This window comes from Capsicum annuum, chromosome 1 (assembly GCF_002878395.1).
Source record: "Capsicum annuum cultivar UCD-10X-F1 chromosome 1, UCD10Xv1.1, whole genome shotgun sequence".
NCBI lineage: Eukaryota > Viridiplantae > Streptophyta > Magnoliopsida > Solanales > Solanaceae > Capsicum > Capsicum annuum.
The window spans coordinates 50,301,177-50,321,541 of NC_061111.1; the positions used below are offsets into that span (position 1 = coordinate 50,301,177).

Genomic DNA, 20,365 nt, shown 5'->3' on the forward strand with positions numbered 1-20,365 from the left:
TTGCTAGTTCACAAAGGTATGGTTTTTGGACTATCAAAAGTTTATTCTATTGAATTGTGTAAAGGGTGCATTTATGGAAAACAAACTAGAAAGTATTTTCCTTATTGGAAAGACTTGGAGGGCTTCAAAGTGTTTTGAATTAATACATGTTGATTTATATGGACCTATGCATCCTAGATTCTTTGGTGAGAGTCGTTATTTTCTACTCTTTACGGATGATTATAGTCACATGAGTTGGGTATATTTTTTTGGAAATCAAATCAGAAACATTTCAAAAATTCAAGCACTTCAAAGACAAGGTTGAGAAACAAACTGGTCTGTCCATCAAAACCTTTTGTACTGATAGAGGCAGGGAGTTCTTGTCCAAGGAATTTAATCTTTTTTATAAACAAAGTGGCATCCACAGGGAGACAACATCTTATACTCCGGAGCAAAATGGTGTCACTGAGAAAAAAGATCGCACTGTTGTGGAGATGGCAAAAAGCATGTTGCTAGTAAAGGGACTTTTGAATCATTTTTAGACTGAAGTTGTGGCGACATCGGTCCATTTATTGAATTTGTCTCCCACAAAGGTTGTTATGAATCAAACTCCATTTGAAGCTTGGCGGGGTAGAAAACCATTGTAAGTTATTCAAGAATTTTTTTATTATATTGCTTATGCTTTGGTAAATTCTCAATTTCATCATTGAATGAAAAATCAAAAAAATGCATTTTATTGGTTATTGTTCACAATACAAAATATATAGATTGTATAACCCCCTTAGTAGAAAGATTTTAATCAAAAAGAATGTAGCATTTGATGAAATGGCAAGCTGGAATTGGAGTGGAAGCAATGATAAGATGCAAGAGTAGATTCCTATGCCGACTGAAATCACTTTTTATAGAATTCAACAACCAACTTCTAAAGCTATAGCAATGGATTCTTCTACAACTTCCTTGAATTCATCTTCTTCAGCTTCAAGCAGAAACTCTCCATCTACAACTCTTGAAGAGTTTCCAGATGAGCCAATTCCATTAAGAAGATCAACAATGCTGACAAAGCCGAATCCTAAGTATATTAATTATATGTATATATCTTGTCAATTTTCTTTCATTATTTCAAATTCTACACATTATGGAGAAGTAGCTGAAAAGAAAGAGTGGCGGAGTACAATTCTAGAAGAGATGAATTCTATCGAAAAAAATAGCACATAAGAGATGGTGGAATTACTAAAAGACAAAAATGTAATTGGATTAAAGTGGGTCTTTAAGACAAATTTTGCAGCAGATGGGAGCCTACAGAAGCATAAAGCTCATCTTATAGCAAAAGGATATGCGCAATAATATGTTATTGATTTTGAAGAAACATTTTCTCCAATCGCTAAATTTGAAACTGTTAGACTTGTTCTAGCATTGGCTGCACAGTCATAATGGCTAGTTTATCAATTTGATGTCAAGTTGGCATTCATCAATGGAGACTTACAAGAAGAGGTCTACGTAGCACAACTAGAAGGTTTCATAAAGAAGGACGATGAAACAAAGGTCTACAAGCTAAAAAAGGCCTTATATGGTTTAAAGCAAACCCCTTGAGCGTGGTATAGCAAAATCGATGGGTATTTTCAGACAAAGGGATACATGAGAAGTGAGAATGAACCCACGTTGTATGTAAAGAATAAAGGTAATGATTTCATCATTGTTTGCCTTTACGTTGATGATATCATTTATACTAGCTCTTCTATATTTCTTATGGATGAATTCAAGTCTCAAATAATAAATGAGTTTGAGATATCGGATATGGGTTTATTATATTATTTTCTTAGCCTTGAAGTCCATCAAACTAAAGATGAAATATTTCTGTCACAACGGGAATATGCTCAGGACCTTCTCATTAAATTTGGTCTGCTTAATTTCAAGCCTGCAGCCACACCTACGAACGCTGGTGAAAATTGCAGCTTAATAACGGAGCAGAGATGGATGATGCTAGAAGTTTCAGAAGCCTGGTTGGAGGTTTGATTTACCTAACCTACATTCGCCCCGATATTGAATTTTCTGTTGGTGTCATTTCCAGGTTTATGAAATAACCTTCAAAGGTTCATTTTGGAGCAGCAAAAAAGGTTTTGCGTTATATTGCTGGAACTATGAACGATGGGATTTGGTAATCACAAGTTTCCAGTTTCAGATTATATGAGTTCACTGATAGTGACTATGCTGATTCATTGGATGATAGACGGAGCATCTCATCTCATGTTTTCACTCTAGGTTCAGGTGTGGTGACTTTTAGTTCAAAGAAGCAAGCTACAAAAATGTTGTAGACTTCAAAAACCGAGTACATTGTAGCAACTTCAGCTGCTTGTCAAGTAATCTGGCTTAGAAGGATGTTAGCCGAACTTCAGTATAAGCAAGAAAGTGCAACAGAGATATACTGTGACAACAAAGTATCGATCACCATGACAAAGAATCTAAGTTCTTATAGTAGAACTAAGCACATTGATGCCCGTTTCCATTTCATTCATGATTTGGTAGCAAATGAGGAAATGGTATTGAAGCATTGCAGCACTCATAAGTTGATATATTGACGAAGTCTTTGGCAGCAGACAAGTTTATCTATTTGAAGGCTTTGCTTGGTGTCTGTATCTTTGAATTAAGGGAGAGTATTGAAGACTAATTCAAAGTATGACCTGGTCAAATTAAATTTGTTAGTAATTCCTATTTTCTTGGGTTGTTAGCAGTCATGCTGTAGTATTTTTTTTAGTTTACTGATATTGGATAGTTGTTGCTTCGTTAGTGTAGTGGTGGTTAACTTAGTGACTTAGTGGCTTGTTTAGTTTGTAATTCTATATAAAGGTTGTATCTTCCTTTGTTTTTAATGCATAGAAAAGCTGAGTTTCCGTACATATTCAGACCTCTTACTTTCAGCCTCTGTTCTTTAAGTGTTTTGCAGTCTGTTTTCCCAACAATTAGTAGCCAAAAATTCGAAATCAATTAGTAGTACCCATCCCCATTTCCCTTGAACATCCTCACAACGTCGCACACATTTAAACATCAATTTAAGTTTTGTGCATTATCAATGTATAATATATTCTATATTATCCGATAAACTTAATCTGCTATTACAGGTTACTCAATTTTAAAAAAAAAAAATTAAATAATCTGCGATAATAACAGATCAAATTTATCTAATAATATACTAAAATATTTTATACACCATTACACAAAACTTAAACACTTTAAATGTAGGACATGGCATTGTGCACAATTGCATAATTGTCTTCTTGTCCACGTTGAAAGCATGGGAATCACCCACACTTCTCTTGAAATAACAGTTTCTCCTAATTTGCGAACCTTAACTCGTATATGACTCTATGCCTTCCAATTCTTCTTTTTTTCTTAAAAATAAATAATAATCAATTCAATTACCATGCCATGTTTAAAAAAGAATTGATTATTATTTTGACTTAACATATTTATTACTCCCTCCGTTTAAAAAAGAATGATTTATTTTTCTTTTTAGTTCGTTTAAAAAAGAATAACCCCTTTCCTTTTTTGTCAATATTTTGATTTCAACTTTCCACATGGCATGTTTAGGACCACAAGATTAAAAGGCATTTTGGTACATTTAACACAATTTTAATTTAAGGTCACAAGATTCAAAAGTCTTCTTTATTTTCTTAAACTTTGTGTCAAATCAAAGTAGGCCATTCTTTTTTAAACGGAGGGAGTAAGAAAATATTTATTAACATGATTATTTTATTATAGTACCCCTGTTAGTTGATAGTTATTATTGTATCTTCAAATTAGTTTATACAACAAACAATTGAATTTAGGTTAAAAAAAAAATATTCTTAATATGTTAAAAATGACAAGTAAAAATAAAAATTTAATTAAAAAATAAATGACCAGTAATTCTAGATGGAGAAAGTATTAATCGTTAATTTTCTCCTTTAAATATTCTTCTTCTCTCTAAAATTTCATTGCACGACACGTACATTCATTCTCTACAACAACAAAAAACTCAGTGTATTCCCACATAGTGAGGTCTGGGGAGGGTAAGATGTACGTAGTCCATAACTCTACCTCTAAAGAAGTAGAAAGGCTGTTTCCGATAGACCCCCAGCTCGAGACACGAAATACTAAACAAATTCATAGTAAAGCATGGAACAAGATGGCATAACATAAATACGAACCCACAAGTAATAGTAAACAGAGAAAAGTAACAGATTCGTAATAAAGCATAAAACAAGGTATCATAACAAGAATAATACCCCCACCAAGTAATTCCCTATACTAGCGACCCAAACTGATCCTAGTCTTCTGCCCTAAATCGCTTTCTCCAGATCTTCCTATCTAGGGTCATGTCCTCAGTGAGCTGTAACTGCTCCATGTCCCGCCTAATCACCTCTCCCTAGTACTTCTTCGGCCAACCCCTACCCCGCCTAAAACCATCCAAAGCTAGCCTCTCACGCCTACGAACCGGGGCATCCATGCCCCTCCTCATCACGTGTCCGAACCATCTCAATCGGACTTCCCGCATCTTATTCTCCACTGAAGTCACACTAACCTTTTCCCTGATAGTCTCATTCTGAACTCTGTCCCTCCTAGTCAGCTCACACATCCAACGCAATATTTGCATTTCCGCCACCTTTATTTTTTGAATGTGGGAGTTCTTAACTGGCCAACACTCCGCTTCATACAACATGGCCGGACGGACTGCCACCCTGTAGAATTTGCCTTTAAGCTTAGGCGGCACCTTCTTATCACACAACACTCCCAAAGCGAGCTTCCACTTCATCCATTCTGCCCCAATACGGTGCGAGACTTCCTCGTCAATCTCACTGTTACCCTGAATCACGGACCCGAGATACTTGAAACTATCCCTCTTACATACCACCTGTGATTCCAACTTTACTACCACCTTATTCTCCAGTCTCATATCATTAAACTTGCATTCCAAATACTCTGTCTTACTCCTACTCAACCTGAACCCTTTCGACTTAAGAGTTTGTCTCCACACCTCTAATTTATCATTCATACCCCCGCGTCTCATCAATCAAAACTACATCATCTGCAAAAAGCATACACCAAGGCACCTCTCCTTGAATACACTGCGTCAACACATCCATCACCAAAGCAAACAAAAAAGGACTAAGAGTAGATCCCTAATGCAATCCTGTCAAGACAGTGAAATGCTCTTAGTCTCCTCCCGCCGTCCTCACCTGAGTTTTAGCTCCATCATACATGTCCTTAATTCCTTTGATATATGCCACTGGAACTCCCCTCACATCCAAGCATCTCCAAAGCACCTCCCTGGGGACTTCATCGTATGCCTTCTCCAAGTCGATAAACACCATGTGCAGGTCCTTCTTCCTTTCCCTATACTGTTCCACCAGCCTCCGTCGTCGAGCGGCCAGGCATAAATCCAAACTGGTTCTCCGAAATAGACACTATCCGTCACAGCCTCACCTCGACCACTCTCTCCTAAATCTTCATAGAGTGACTCAATAACTTAATAACCCTATAGTTATTGCAACTCTGAATGTCACCCTTGTTCTTATAAAGAGGGATCATAGTACTCCACCTCCAAGCCTCGGGAATTTTCACCGTCTTGAAAATTCCGTTAAACAATCCAGTCAACCACCTTAAACCAGCCTCGCCAGAAAACTTCCAAAAATCCAGAAGTATCTCATCAGGCCCCGTCGCCCTACCCCTTCGCATCCTACAAACAGCCTTTCTAACCTCCTTTACCTTAAAACGTCTACAATAACTAAAATCCCGATACTCCTCTGAGTGCTCCAGCTCCCCTAACACAATAGCTCTATCCCCATCGCCATTCAAGAGCCTGTGAAAATACGACTGCTATCTATTCTTAATGTGGCCTTCCTCCACCAACACTGTACCGTCCTTCCCCTTAATGAACTTCACCTGATCGAGGTCACGACCCTTCCTCTCCCTAGCCTTAGCGAGTCTAAACAACTTTTTCCCCTCCTTTCTCTTGTAACCCCGTATACAAGCTCTCAAAGGTTGTCATCTTAGCCGTCATAACTGCTAACTTAGTCTCCTTCCTAGCTAACTTGTACTCTTTCCTGTTTACCCACTTCTCTTTTTCGTCCTTACTCTCAACCAACTTAGCATACGCCCCTTTCTTGGTCTCCACTTTCTTCTTAACCTCTTCATTCCACCATCAATCCCCCCGATGATGCCCGTCCCAGCCCCTAGAAACACCCAACACCTCACTAGCATTCTCTCTGATGCACCTAGCCACCCTATCCCATATACTAATCATGTCCCCTCTACACTCTCACACCTCCATTCCCGCCAACTTTGCCCCTATCTCCCACACATTCACTGGCGTCAAGCCGCCCCATTTAATTCTAGGTCTACACTCCTCACCCTTTCTATTCCTATCCTTCTTTATACCTAAATCCATAACCAAGAGCCTATGATGGTTTGAAAGATTCTCACTCGGGATGACCTTGCAGTCCTTACACACCACCCTATCCCCTTTCCTAAGCAACAAAAAGTTAATCTGGGTCTTGGCTATCGCGCTTCGAAAGGTGCTTAGGTGATCGTTCTACTTCGGGAAGCCCGAGTTCACCACCACCAGCCCAAAGGACCTCGCAAAATCTAATAGAGTAGCCCCCTCTTTATTTCTTTCCCCAAAACCAAAACCACCATCACCAAAGCCTCCCGGTAACGCCCCGATGTGCCCATTAAAATCTCCTACTATAATAATCTTCTCTGAGCTAGGCACGCGTCTCACCACCTCATCCAAAGCCTCCCAAAATAGCATCTTCTCTTCCCCATCCAAGCCCACTTGCAGCGCATAAGCACTACACACGTTCAGGGTAAACCCCCCAATGACCAACTTAATAGTCATCAACCTATCACTGATCCTCTTTACCTCTACTACCTGACCTCTAAGCTCTTCATCTACTAAGATGCCAACTCCATTCCTACGCCTCTCGCTCCCAGAGTACCAAAGCTTGTAACCATCCACATCCCTAGCCTTAGACCCTACCCACTTGGTCTCTTGAACACACGCAATATTAATCCTCCTCTTTCTAAGAATCCTCACAAACTCTATGGACTTACCCTGAAGAGTCCCTATATTCCAAGACCCAACTCTCAGCCTACCAACTCTATCAACACGTCTTCCTCTACCGCCCCTGAGGCCAAACCTTGGCCTCCCTCCTACCCCCGTCCTTGCCTCTTCCCCCGCCCCCACAACAACCCCCCACCCCAACCCCCTCGGACATGACTCTATCCAACCATCAACGCCCACAACCACTACTACAAGAAAATATAAGAAAATATAAACAATGATAGTAACAAAGCAGCAGCAGGAAATACAAGGCTCACACAAATTAGAAGAAATAATCAAGAAACAAAAATAAACTCAAATAGGGAGAAAAAACAAAACCAAGGTAAGGACAAAACTAACAGTAAGAAAAATAGAGTACACTAATGGCCTGGCACCAAGGACAGCCAAACAAATAATAAGAAGCAGTGCAAGTCACGAATATTCTACATCAGACATGCAAGTCAAGATACAGAAGACAGTACGATAAATAATATGAAGCAACATAAGAGGTTCAAAAACAGCAAGACAATAAAGCCACCCTCAAAGCACACACGATATCCAAATTTTAAGAACAACAACTACTACAAATCCAAATAACAAATAAAAAATCCCACGCAAATTACAGGCAACGAAAATATCAAAAAATTGTGCGATAAAATAAAGTTCAAGGGTTAGAAGTAACCGAAATACGTATATTATGTAATCTGCTCTTGCTTGTTGTGCTAGAACTCGGCAAATTGGGTCGCCGAAATCACTTCGTTGGAAAGTCGCCGGCTCAATGGACAGTAGTTGCAATATTCGGCAGAGACCCCCACCTGGATTTTTTGGCTCCGCCGCCTTCACCACCGATGTCCGTCGAACCAGTTCGCCGAATCCAATCGCGGACCAGTAACCAAAAAGTTATTGCTTTCGCAAATCTGTTGACAGTGGAGAGGGGAGAGAGGGAGGGAGGGAGGGGGAACGGGAGAGAGGGGAAAAGAGAGGGAGACCAAGAAAGAGAGGGAGAGAGAAGTGTGCCTACCTGTCGCCGGTGTTGTTTCGTCACCGGCGACTACTTCATAGAGACTGACCAGTCACGTTAAAGAGAACGCAGGGGAAGGAAGAGACCAAGGGAGAGAGATGGAGCAACGTACTTACCCTTCGCCGGTGTCTGCTTCGACGACGACGGCACGGTCAAGTTAAAGAAGGCGTTGAAAGATACGTTAGTTAGAAAGAAGGAGCGAAAGAGAGAGGGTTTCGTCTCTAGAAAGAAAAAAAAAGAAAAATTACAAACATAACATTAATATCTCAAAAAAACTAAAATATTTTTAATAAAATCACTACTACCACGATTCATATGTTCTCTTTTCTTCTATTTCTTATTTGTTTTGTCCCTTTTGAATTTCATTTTATTTTCAAACAAAATTAAACAGTTGAAAGAGTTATCAACTCAAGAATCATGTGAGGTTCATAAATATATATATACTAGTTTAGGTGTACGCACCTTATGCGTGTACCTCACTTTAATGAGTTCAAACATTACCCTAACTATGATATTTGTTTAAATAATAAAGATGAATATAATAATTAAATTTAATATCTTTTGAGTATGTAAAGATGGAGCATTTATTTATTAAACCTAATTTTTATCAAAAATATTTTTAAAAGTCGATCGACATTCATTTACCATCTGTAAATTGCAACAAAATAATACAATGACAAAGACAACAAAATAATATAATTAAAATATAATCTTTACACACAAAAATTTTCTCAAAGTCGTCCGACACTCATCTATCACTTGTAAACAATAACAAAATAATAATATAATAGAGATATCAAAATAATACAATTAAACCTAACCTTTACATAAAAAAATTCCTTAAAGTCTATCAACATTTATCTATCACCTGTAAACTGTAACAAAATAATACAATAAAAGTGCTATCAAAACAATGCAATTAAACTTAGATTTTACACATAAAAAATTCTCAAAGCCGATCGAGATTCATCTATGAACTGTAAACTATCACAAAATAACAAACTAATAGAGATATTACGATAATACAATTAAACCTAATTTTTACCTAAAAAAAAATTCAAAGCCGATCGGCATTCATCTAACATCTATAAATTAAAATAAAACAATAAGATAATAAAGATATCAAAACAATACAATTAAACCTAACCTTTAAACAAGAAATTCTTCAAAGCCAACTAACATTCATCTACGGCATGTAAACTATAAAAAAAATAATATAATAGTGATCACAAAACTTCGATTTTGATCCAACTAACTCTTGTCTGAGCGAAAATTTCGACCTTAAAGAGTGATTTTGAATGAAAACAAAGAAGATACATATATACACACATGTTGAATTCTATTATGCTGACAAAAACAACGAAGAAGTTGAGGGTTAGAAAATCAAACATTCACCAATCTAGACATACAATTGAATCAAGTTAGATGAGCATCAATCATATTCTCCCAATAGGCAAACTGGTTTGTACACTAGTTTAACGTACATCTCAATATTTATAAAAGTATTTTCTTAATACAGTCCTATTTTAGGAGTATTTTTCTAATTGAAAAGTAGAAAGAAAAATATTAATTAATTTTTCTACCATATATTTTAGGAGTCTATATATTTTAGGAAGTCTAATAGAAAGGAAAATATTACTTAATTCTCCTACCATATATTTTAGGAAGTCTAGTTAATATAATAAAAAATAATAAATAATAAATTAAAAAAATAGTGAAAAGAAAGTTTTGTCTAAAAAAGAATCTTTTAATGAAGGGCCAAAAAACATTTCAAAACCGACCGACATTCATCTAACATCTATAAATTAAAATAAAACAATAAGATAATAAAAATATCAAAACAATACAATTAAACCTAACCTGTACACAAGAAATTCTTCAAAGTCATTCATCTACGGCCTGTAAACTATAAAAAAAAAAAATATTAGTAATCACAAAACTTCAATTTTGATCCAACTAACTCTTGTCTGAGCGAAAATTTCGACCTTAAAGAGTGATTTTGAATGAAAACAAAGAAGATACATATATACACACATGTTGAATTCTATTATGCTGACAAAAACAACGAAAAAGTTGAGGGTTAGAAAATCATACATTCACCAATCTAGACATACAATCGAATCAAGTTAGATGAGCATCAATCATATTCTCCCAATAGGCAAACTGGTCTGTACTCTAGTTTAACGTGCATCTCAATATTTATAGAAGTATTTCCTTAATACAGTCCTATTTTAGGAGTATTTTTCTAATTGAAAAGTATAAAGAAAAATATTAATTAATTTTCCTACCATATATTTTTGGAGTACATATATTTTAGGAAGTCTAATAGAAAGGAAAATATTACTTAATTCTCCTACCATATATTTTAGCAAGTTTAGTTAATATAATAAAACAACAATAACAAAAAACCCAGTATATTTCCACATAATAGGGTCTGGGGAGGGTAAAATGTACGCAGTCCATACCACTACCCCCGAAGGAGTAGAGAGGCTGTTTCCGATAGACCCCCGGCTCAAGACAAAAGATCGTAGACCAACAGTCGTGCAACATGATAAAGAACAAAGAACCAACATCCACAAAAATAAAGTATAATTAACCAAAAGGCAAGCAATATGGTAAAGTAACAAAAGAACCAACATTCACAAAAAAACAGTATAATTAACAACCCAAGGATCCCCTCCCCCATAACTGGAACTCCCAACCAAGCTATCCTTAAACCTCCTAACTACGGACTACGACTAGACCACCCACCTTAGCCTGCTAGTTTAATACTCTTCCTCCAAACCTTCCTATCTAGGGTTATGTCCTCAGTAAGCTGTAACTATTCCATGTCACGTCTAATCACTCCTCGCCAGTATATTTTTGGTCTACCCCTACTCCGTTTGAAACCCTCCAAGGCCAACTTCTCACATCTATGGATTGGGGCATCCGTGCCCCTTCTCATCACATGGCCAAACCATCTCAACCTCACTTCCCGCAACTTATCCTCCACCGAAACCACTCCCATCTTCTCCTAAATAGTCTCATTCCTGACCCTGTCCGCCTTCGTAAATCCACACATCCAATGCAACATTCTCATTTCCGCAACCTTCAACTTTTGAACGTGAGAATTCTTAACGAGCCAACACTCCGCCCCATATAATATGGCCGACCGGACTGCAGCTCTATAGAATTTACCTTTAAGCTTAAGAGGCACCTTCTTATCGCATAAAATTCCCGAGGCAAGCCTCCATTTCGTCCAACCTGCTCCAATACGATGGGAGACATCCTCATCAATCTCTCCATTCCCCTGGATCATAGACCCAAGATACTTAAAACTATCCCTCCTACAAACCGCCTGCGACTCCAACTACACCACCACATTGTCCTCTTGCCTCAAGTCGCTAAACTTGCACTCTAAGTACTCCGTCTTGGTCCTACTCAACCTGAATCCTTTAGATTCCAGGGTCTGTCTCCAAACTTCCAACTTATCATTAACACCTCGGCGCGACTCATCAGTCAAAACTATATCATCCGCAAAGAGCATACACCAAGGAACCTCCCCTTGTATATTTCGCGTCAACACATCCATCACCAAGGCGAATAGGAACGGGCTAAGAGTCGATCCCTGGTGCAGCCCTGTCAAGATCGAAAAGTGCCCGGAATCCCCTCCCACCGTCCTTACCTGAGTCTCCGCCCCCTCATACGTGTCCTTAATGTAACGGATGTACGCCACTGGTATCCCTCTCGCCTCCAAGAATCTCCACAGAACCTCCCTAGGAACCTTGTCATACGTCTTTTCCAAGTCAATAAACACCAAGTGCAGATCCCTCTTCCTCTCTCTATATCGTTCTACCAGCCTCCGCACAAGGTGAATTGCCTCAGTCGTCGATCGACCAGGCATAAATCCAAATTGAAAATTATTTTTCCTAATATTTAAGAGTTGAAAATTAATAAAATATATTTATGATAAAACTTTTCCTTATTAGAAGTCATCAGAAATAATGATAGCTAATACTTTTTTCCTTAGTTGAAGAATTCTAAATCAACTAAATTTGATTGTAAAAAGATTTGAAAAATTTAAAAATAAATATAAAATGGTTAGAATAAGAAAAATTTAAGACATTTTCACTATATTAAAAATGTCCGCAATAAATAAAATATTTTAATTTTAAATAATTAAATATTATACGTGCGAGGCACGATTAAATTAGTATATACATGTGTATGTGAGAGAGAGATTGTCTTTCTCTTTTTTAATGTGAAATGCACTAGCGGAGTGTGTTTGCTATACTACATATATTTATTATACACTTTATATATACAAAGTACCCATCATATACATTCTCATCGTTAAACTTTTCATCTACACTTTGCGTTCACTTTTCGAACGATATATATACTCGAGGTTTTAAACCTCTGCAATTTACAATTATTTTTTTGTAGTGATGGAAAGTATCGATATGGTATCAAAATCAGTCGATAAGTGTGCATAAAACAATTCAAGAAAATTTGTAGTATGCATAAAACAATTCAAGAAAATTTGTGATGGTCGTACTTCTAATCTTCTATACACAAAACTTTTAGACGACGATAGCAATATTATAATAAACTTTGTAAAAGAACAAATACAAAGCCTTGATAACAGTCATGCTGGGTAAGCCTTCATATTCAATCTTCATTAAATTTGTCAATGCACTTAGAGAGTATGATATAACAAAAAAAATATCGAGAAAAATCATGTTAATCAAACCATGATGTTTCAAGCTCAAAAAATCAAAGGTTTATTTAATAAGGGCTTGAGTCATCAAAGAAAAAAGTCAATATGAGTGATAACATTGGAGGATCATGTCCATACACATTTATGAATTTAAAAAAAAAAAAAATTAAAATAAAATAAAAGACCAAATAGTGAGTGAAGAATGGGCTATAAATAGTGGCCTTTCTGCAAAGAAAATAAAGCAAGTTTTATAAAAGTAATTGTAAACAATTATTTCTTTTTTTCTCTTCCAAAAAAAAAAATAGTTGCAAGAATGGCTAGCTTTTCTTCTTCACCAAAGTTAATTTTGCTTTTGGTCACTCTTGTGGCTACTGGTAATTAATTAATCACTGCTATAACCAACATGGGTTGTGGTGTAGCGGATGGGGCTACTCCGAATTCGACCTTGGGTACAGATAAAACTTTGTTGGGAGCGCTATCCCCGAATGGGACCCTACCTGGCGCGAATCCGAATTAATTAGACTCCAATGCAGGTATCAGACACCGGATGAAAAATCAAAAAAAAAAAAAATAATCACTACTATAATATTACTTACCTTACTATAATATTTATATATATTATATAATCAATTTTAGTTATACATACCAACAATTATTTTATGTTATCGGATCATCTTAACCTAAGTAATAAGTAACTTGTCAAATTTTCAAGATTAAAAATCTCATTTTGTATGAAGCCTTCCTATAGGTTAATATCTATACATCTTTAACATCCGCGACTGATTGATATAAATAACTTAAATTTTTTATATAATATAATATAATATAATATAATATAATATAATATAATTGTTTTGTTGACATTTTGTCAATATGCTTTTTGTTTGTACTCACCAGTAATAAGTAATTATAGTATATATGAGATTAAGCGGTCATTTGGGTGTATAAAAATAGTCTTAAATAAGGTGTATTGGGTATAAAACAAGAAAAAATAAAGAAGAAGAGCAGAGAGAATAGAGAAAGTGATTCTTGAGATGAGAGTCATCAGATTGTCAATACAATGAACAAAATCCCTTAAAAAACGGATGCTTCAAATCCTAATAGATATCAAAGTAGATCTTGATAGACATTCACTATAATGTAAATACATTTATAATAATATTAGTTATATTGACATTAATTTTGTTATCTATTATTTGATTTGATATATCAAAAATAACATGCATAGCATATTTTCTGTATTCAAGTCATTTTTCTTACCTTTCGTTTTCTTTTTAAATAACTAAATTAAAACCAAGATGCCCTTGTATTTTTATTTTTTTTAAAATGATGTGTTAGGGATTAAGCAAATCCCCAATTCCAAATTGAAAGAGAAGAAATCATGAGTCATCCCCTACACTATGAAGAACTGTTATTCTTGATATACTGAGAAAACACAATGAAGAACTCGAGGATCTTACTTAATTCTCAAGTAATACATAATAAAAATAATTAGAACAAAACAATATCGAACATACAAAAAGCAAATTAAGCCGATGATTTCAACAAGCATACGTTATATTTTGGAATAGAAAATTGAGCAAAAATAGGATGTAAAAGTCATGGAAATGATAAGAGTTATTGAATGTTTAGTAGAACGTTGGCGGAGGAGATGCTAGCAGTGGTGGAGGTGAAGCATAGGTGACAGATTGCTCGTACTTCTGAGGTGGTGGAGGTGAGGCATAGTTGGGAGTTTGCTTGTAATAGTTTGTTGGTGGTGGAGGTGGTGAGTTATAGATTGCGGGCGATTGCTCATAATACTTTGGTGGTGGTGGAGGAGATTTGTAGGAAGGTGTAGACTCTTTGTAGTAAGGAGGAGGGGGAGGGGATTTATAGGAAGAGGTAGATTCTTTGTAGTATGGTGGAGGGGGAGGCGACTTGTAGTAAGAAGGTGCTTTTTCATAATAAGTTGATGGTGATGGTGGAGACTTGTAATAAACTGGTGACTTGTAATATTTTGATGGGGATGGCGACTTGTAGTAATAGTGTGTCGATGGGGCAGGCGATTTGTAGTATTTTGCAGGTGATGGAGATTTGTAATACTTTGCAGGCGATGGCGACTTGTAGTAGTTCTTTGAAGGGGCGGGCGACTTGTAGTACTTTGAAGGAACGGGCGCCTTGTAGTAGTTCTTTGAAGGGACAGGCACCTTGTAGTAGTTCTTTGAAGGAGCGGGTGATTTGTAATACTTCACTAATACTGGAGATTTGTAGTAGTGCTTTGAAGGTGTAGGCGACTTGTAATAGCCATGATCCGAAGGGACCGGTGATTTGTAGTACTTCTTAGAGTTGTAAGAAGGTGAATGAGAAGTATAGCCATAAGAGTAATCAGCAACAACATGGCTGGCTACAAAGCAAATTGCTAAAGCAGCAACAAGTAAATAACTAAAGCTTCTCATTTTGATTGTGAATAGAACGATAGAACTAAGACTTGTGTTGCATAGTTGAGTAGGGAACTCTTTGTTTTTATAGTGCAACGTGTCATTCTTCTTAACAATTATGTAATATCTTCTTGGTTAGCCACTAAGATCATAGCAAAGTCCAAATAATGACTAGGTCAATACTTAGTGGGAAGCACTTTTCTGATGATTGCATAAATAATTAGAAACAAAAATTACAACAACAACAATAACAACCCCTATATAGTCCCATCATCGCAGTCTAGGGGTAGATTGTACACAGACTTTACCGCTACCTCGAGGAGGTTGAGAGGCAGAAACAAAATTTTAAATTGAAGAGGAATGACCATTTACAAAGGAAGAGTGGGGAATTCTATGTTCATCTTTTCCAGCGCAAGAATCTATAAGTTGACTTGTATAAAAATTGAACATGAAGTTCAAAAACTACAAGGGAGAAACAGCGAATGCACCTTAAATATATAGGTCCAAGGATCACGCATTACAGGAAAAATTGAGACTCGTTAGAGACTCGATACAAGGTACTTTGGGACAGATGTGGAGGTTGTTGCCTCGCGACACTTACACCTCAAGTGTCACCACGTACACCTGAGATGCATCCAATCCAATACATGGCCGGCCTTGTGCCAATAGTTCCTGTGCAGTCATATGTAGTTAGTGTTATACCCCCAAAAAAATCTTTAACCCTTGGCACTCTAACTCCCCCTTTACTGATCACAAAACAAATGTTGAGAAAATTGCAACTAAAAATAAAGTCAAATGTCACATATTCTCTGTCAAGAACGCCAAGTGCAGAGAGGTTTCACAGCACCTTTTATCGGAAACATCTTGATGTCTTATTTTTCACTATTCAAACTCTATATTTTCCTCTTCAAATCTGTTTCTCTAGCTACTTAAGTCAGATTGATAACGATACTGTCATCTTCGTGTTCGTGGGATATGAAACAAAACTATGCAATAGTTAAATGTAAGTGGTAACAGCTTCAAATAACTATATAAGAAGATTACTCTTTTTCTGAGGAATCATAGTGTTATGAGTTGTTTGTTAGTTTATTACGTTAATTAATGAAGCCACAATGTTGGAGTTGCATTTTATAATTGCAGTTTCTCCTATTAAGACTAAGAGCCTGTTTGGATGGGCTTCTACTGGTTTATGTTTGTTATTTAGGTTTAAAAACAAGTGCTTAGAAGCACTTTTTTAACTTAGTCAAACACTACAAAAGTGCTTAAAAACTATTTTGGCTTAAAAGCACCTAAAATAAGTCGATCCAAACAAACTCTAAGAATACTGTTCAGACATATATGAAGCTTAGTTGTATTGCAAGGGAAAACTCAATAATGAAAAGAGTAGCCTTTGAAGAGAAGAAATCAATGAGCCTTAGCTTCTCTTTGTTATTCTTTTTGCTTTATATACTTTGAACTTTGTCAAAAGCTGATCAGTAAAATTATAATCCAGAAAAAGGCAGGTATATCAAAGAAGTTGTATGATTATAGACCAATAAAAGACTCAACCAGTTGGTGCACACTAATATTTGACAAAGAAGAAGATAGTAAGTATTAGGCAAAGTAGAGCTCACAAGAGATTACACCAAAAAGAATCTTGATTCAATGAACCAAACTGAGGAGATCTCGAGGATCTTGCTAAAATTCCAAATACTAATACATATTACAAATTATTAAAAGAAAGGAAAACACAAAACAAGCAAAGCCTTCTCAAAGCATACATAAGATTTTGGTAGGGGAAATGACTACGCTCCAAATAGAAGTAAAAGGATTTAAAAGTCATGAAAATGGGGGAAATGATACAATTAATGAATATTAGTAGTATGTTGGTGGGGGTGGAGTGAAGCGTAGGAGGAAGATTGCTCTTACTTCTCAGGTGGTGGAGGTGAGCTATAGGTTGGAGTCTTCGTGTAATATTCCGTTGGTGGTGGAGGCGAGTAGTATGAAGGTAGTTTTACGGTTGGTGGTACAGGTGGTAAATTGTAGGTTGAGGGTGATTTCTCATTGTATTTTAGTGGGGGTGGAGGAGATCTATACGAAGGTGTAGATTCTTTGTAATAAGGTGGAGGTGGAGACTTGTAATAAGTTGGTGATTGTTCGTAGTATTTTGGTGGTTGAGGTGGAGAGTTGTATGAAGATGGTTGCTCATAGTATTTTGGTTGAGGTGGTGGAGATTTGTAAGAAGATGGTGCTTGTTGCTCATAGTATTTTGGAGGTAGTGGAGGAGACTTGTAATACGAAGGTGATTTCTCATAATAAGTTGATGGTGGTGGTGGAGACTTGTAATAAATTGGTAATTTGTAATATTTTGATGGTGTCGGTGAGTTATAGTATTTTGAAGGAATGGGTGATTTGTCGTATTTTGATGGTGAAGGTGACTTGTAGTAATAGTGCGTCGATGGAGCAAGCAATTTGTAGTATTTTGCAGGTGATGGACATTTGTAATACTTTGGGGATGGCGACTTGTAGTAGCGCTTTGAAGGAGTAAGTGACTTGTAGTAGTACTTTGAAGGAACGGGGGCCTTGCAGTAGGGGTGACAAAATTAGCCCACCCAAACCCATTTAACCCGTCCATGTTTTAATGGGTTGGGCTAGAGTGGTTTTAAAGATAGGCTTATTTGGGCTAGCCCAAGTGAACCCATCATAAACCATCAACCCAAATAGGCTCATGATCATGCCCAACTTTGACCCATACTAATGTTTAATCCTAATAATTTAAAGAAAAAAAAAGTATAAAGTAGCATATTTAAGTATTAAATTACAAAAAATAGCAACACTTTTATCAAATTACATTTTGTAGCATATTTATTTGTATGTATTTATATTTTAGCAACAGTTTGCAAAAATACAAAATACATATTGATCATAAGGGCAGTAAAATTTGTATTTTTGTAGCAACAGTTTGCAAAAATACAAAATACAACTTTCTATATTATGTAATCATGAAACTGTTGTTATGAAACTCATAATTAAGGGGATAAGTACGCTATTTCTGAATTTTGCGCAAAAAAAAATTTTTTTAGTTGTTTCAATTATATTCTTTTATCATCTTGAAATAATTGTAGTAATAAATAATTTTTTGAATAAAGAAAATAATTTTTTTTCTTACACCATCCCCTACCCTACCCCATTAAAAAAATTTAAATATTTTCTAAAATTTATTTTGATAAAAAAAAAAAATCTTTTTACCATCTATCTCCCCCTAATATAAACATAAATATAAAAAAGAAATGAAAAAATATTGTTCTAATCTAAATTTTTACTAGAATGGTAAATTATTCAATGATGTGTTAAGTTGGACGGGTTGGGTTATAACCATTGTTTAGCTCATCTTAGCCCATCTACATTTTGGACGGGTTGGGCAATGACCCATTTGTTTTTTAGCCCATTTTGACCCGCCCAAATTCAACCCAACCCATTCATTTGTAACCCTACCTTGTAGTAATTCTTTGAAGGTATGTGAGCCTTGCAGTACTTCTTTGAAGGGACAGACGCCTTGTCGCACTTCTTTGAAGGAACAAACGACTTGTAATACTTCAATATTACTGGTGATTTGTGGTAGTGCTTTGAAGGGGTAGGTGACTTGTAATAGTCATGCTTTGAAGGCACCGGTGACTTGTAATAGCATGATGGAGAATATTCAACATGTTTCACCAGTTTCTTGTAGTATGGAGTTGGAACATGATATTTCGATACAGATGGTAATTTGTAGTACTTCTTAGAGTTGTAAGAAGGTGAAGGAGAAGTATAACCATAAGAGAAATTAGCAACAACAATGCTGGCTACAAAGCAAATGCAAGTAGAGGCCATTGCCCCAAATTTCCGAAGTTTCTCATTTGCTTTTGCAACCAACTAAACTTGGAAACATGAGGATAGAACTAAGTAGGGGTGGCAAATGAGCGAGTTGGATTGAATTTGGGCAGGTCAAAATATGCTAAAAGAACAAATGGGTCATTGCCCAACCCGCCCAAAACATAGATGGGCTAAGATTAGTTGGGCTGAGTTGGGCGAAACAATGGTTATAACCCAACCCGCCCAACTTAACACGTCATTGAACAATTTACCATTCTAATAAAAGTTTAGATTAGAATGATATTTTTTAATTTTTTTTATATTTATGTTTATATTAGGGGGAGGTGGATGGTAAAAAGTTGAATTCCTTTTTAAAAAAAATAAATTTTGAAAAATATTTTGAAAAATTTAATGGGGCCGGGTAGGGGATGGTGTAAGAAAAAAAAATATTTATTACTACAATTATTTCAAGATGATAAAAGAATATAATTGAAACAACTAAAAAAAATTAAAAATATTAAAAGTGAAATTATAAATATTAGGATTAAGTGGGTATTTTGATTAGCTTATTTTTAGGTGCTTTTAGCTTATAAGTACTTTTTCAATTTTAAGTATGTTTGGCAAAGTAAAAAAATGCTTTTAAGCACTTATTTTTAAATCAAAATAAGTGCTTATAAGTCAATAGTAGGGTAATACTAACTTATGGCTTTTGGCTTATAAGCTACTTATTAAAAGCCCATCTAAATAGGCCCTAAACATCATTATGGGTCAAAATTGGGCATCATCATGAGCCCATTTGAGTTGATGGTTTATAATGGGTTCACTTGGGCTAGCCCAAATAAGCTCATCTTCAAAATCACTCTAGCCCAACTAATTAAAACATGGGAGGATTGGGCGGGTTAAATGGGTTTGGGCTAATTTTGCCACTCCTAGAACTAAGACTAGTTGTATAGTAAAGTAGGGAACTCTGTTTTATGGCAAAATAGCTCGGTGTACCCTTATACTTGGTCTATTTTGCAGTGTGAATACTCTTACTTACACATTTGTCATTTGAACCCTTGAACTCAATAAAAACGAATTTTTGAATCCTTTTTTTGCATATGTGGCATTAATTTGATGATTGGGCAAAGTGCGTGCAAAACACACCCTTCTCAGCGAATGATGCCACTATTTTTGCCTTTAAAATAAATTTTTTGAAATAAGTGTAATATTTTTAAAAAAAACAGTAGGTCATCTTCTTCAGCCTCCTCTCCCCCACCCCCAGCCCCTCTCCCCTACTACCCCTACCATTTCCCCAACCCCTTTGCCCCGTCCCCTCTCCCCTGTCCCACCCCCAACCC

General features: G+C 36.1%; 1 protein-coding gene and 1 pseudogene across 1 annotated transcript; both read right to left on the bottom strand.

The window, feature by feature from the left end:
• Positions 1-14,310: 14,310 nt before the first annotated feature.
• On the bottom strand, positions 14,311-15,813 carry LOC107854462 (extensin-1-like). The gene has a single exon (XM_016699476.2). It carries the CDS (start codon positions 15,210-15,212, stop codon positions 14,406-14,408), a length of 807 nt encoding a protein of 268 aa, XP_016554962.1. The 5' UTR covers positions 15,213-15,813; the 3' UTR covers positions 14,311-14,405.
• Positions 15,814-15,879: 66 nt separating this feature from the next.
• On the bottom strand, positions 15,880-20,068 carry LOC107841578 (annotated as a pseudogene).
• Between the last annotated feature and the right edge of the window lie 297 nt (positions 20,069-20,365).

Coding starts and splice junctions, on each gene's coding strand:
- LOC107854462 (XM_016699476.2), bottom strand. CDS start 15,212: ATGAGAAGCTTTAGTTATTTACTTGTTGCTGCTTTAGCAATTTGCTTT.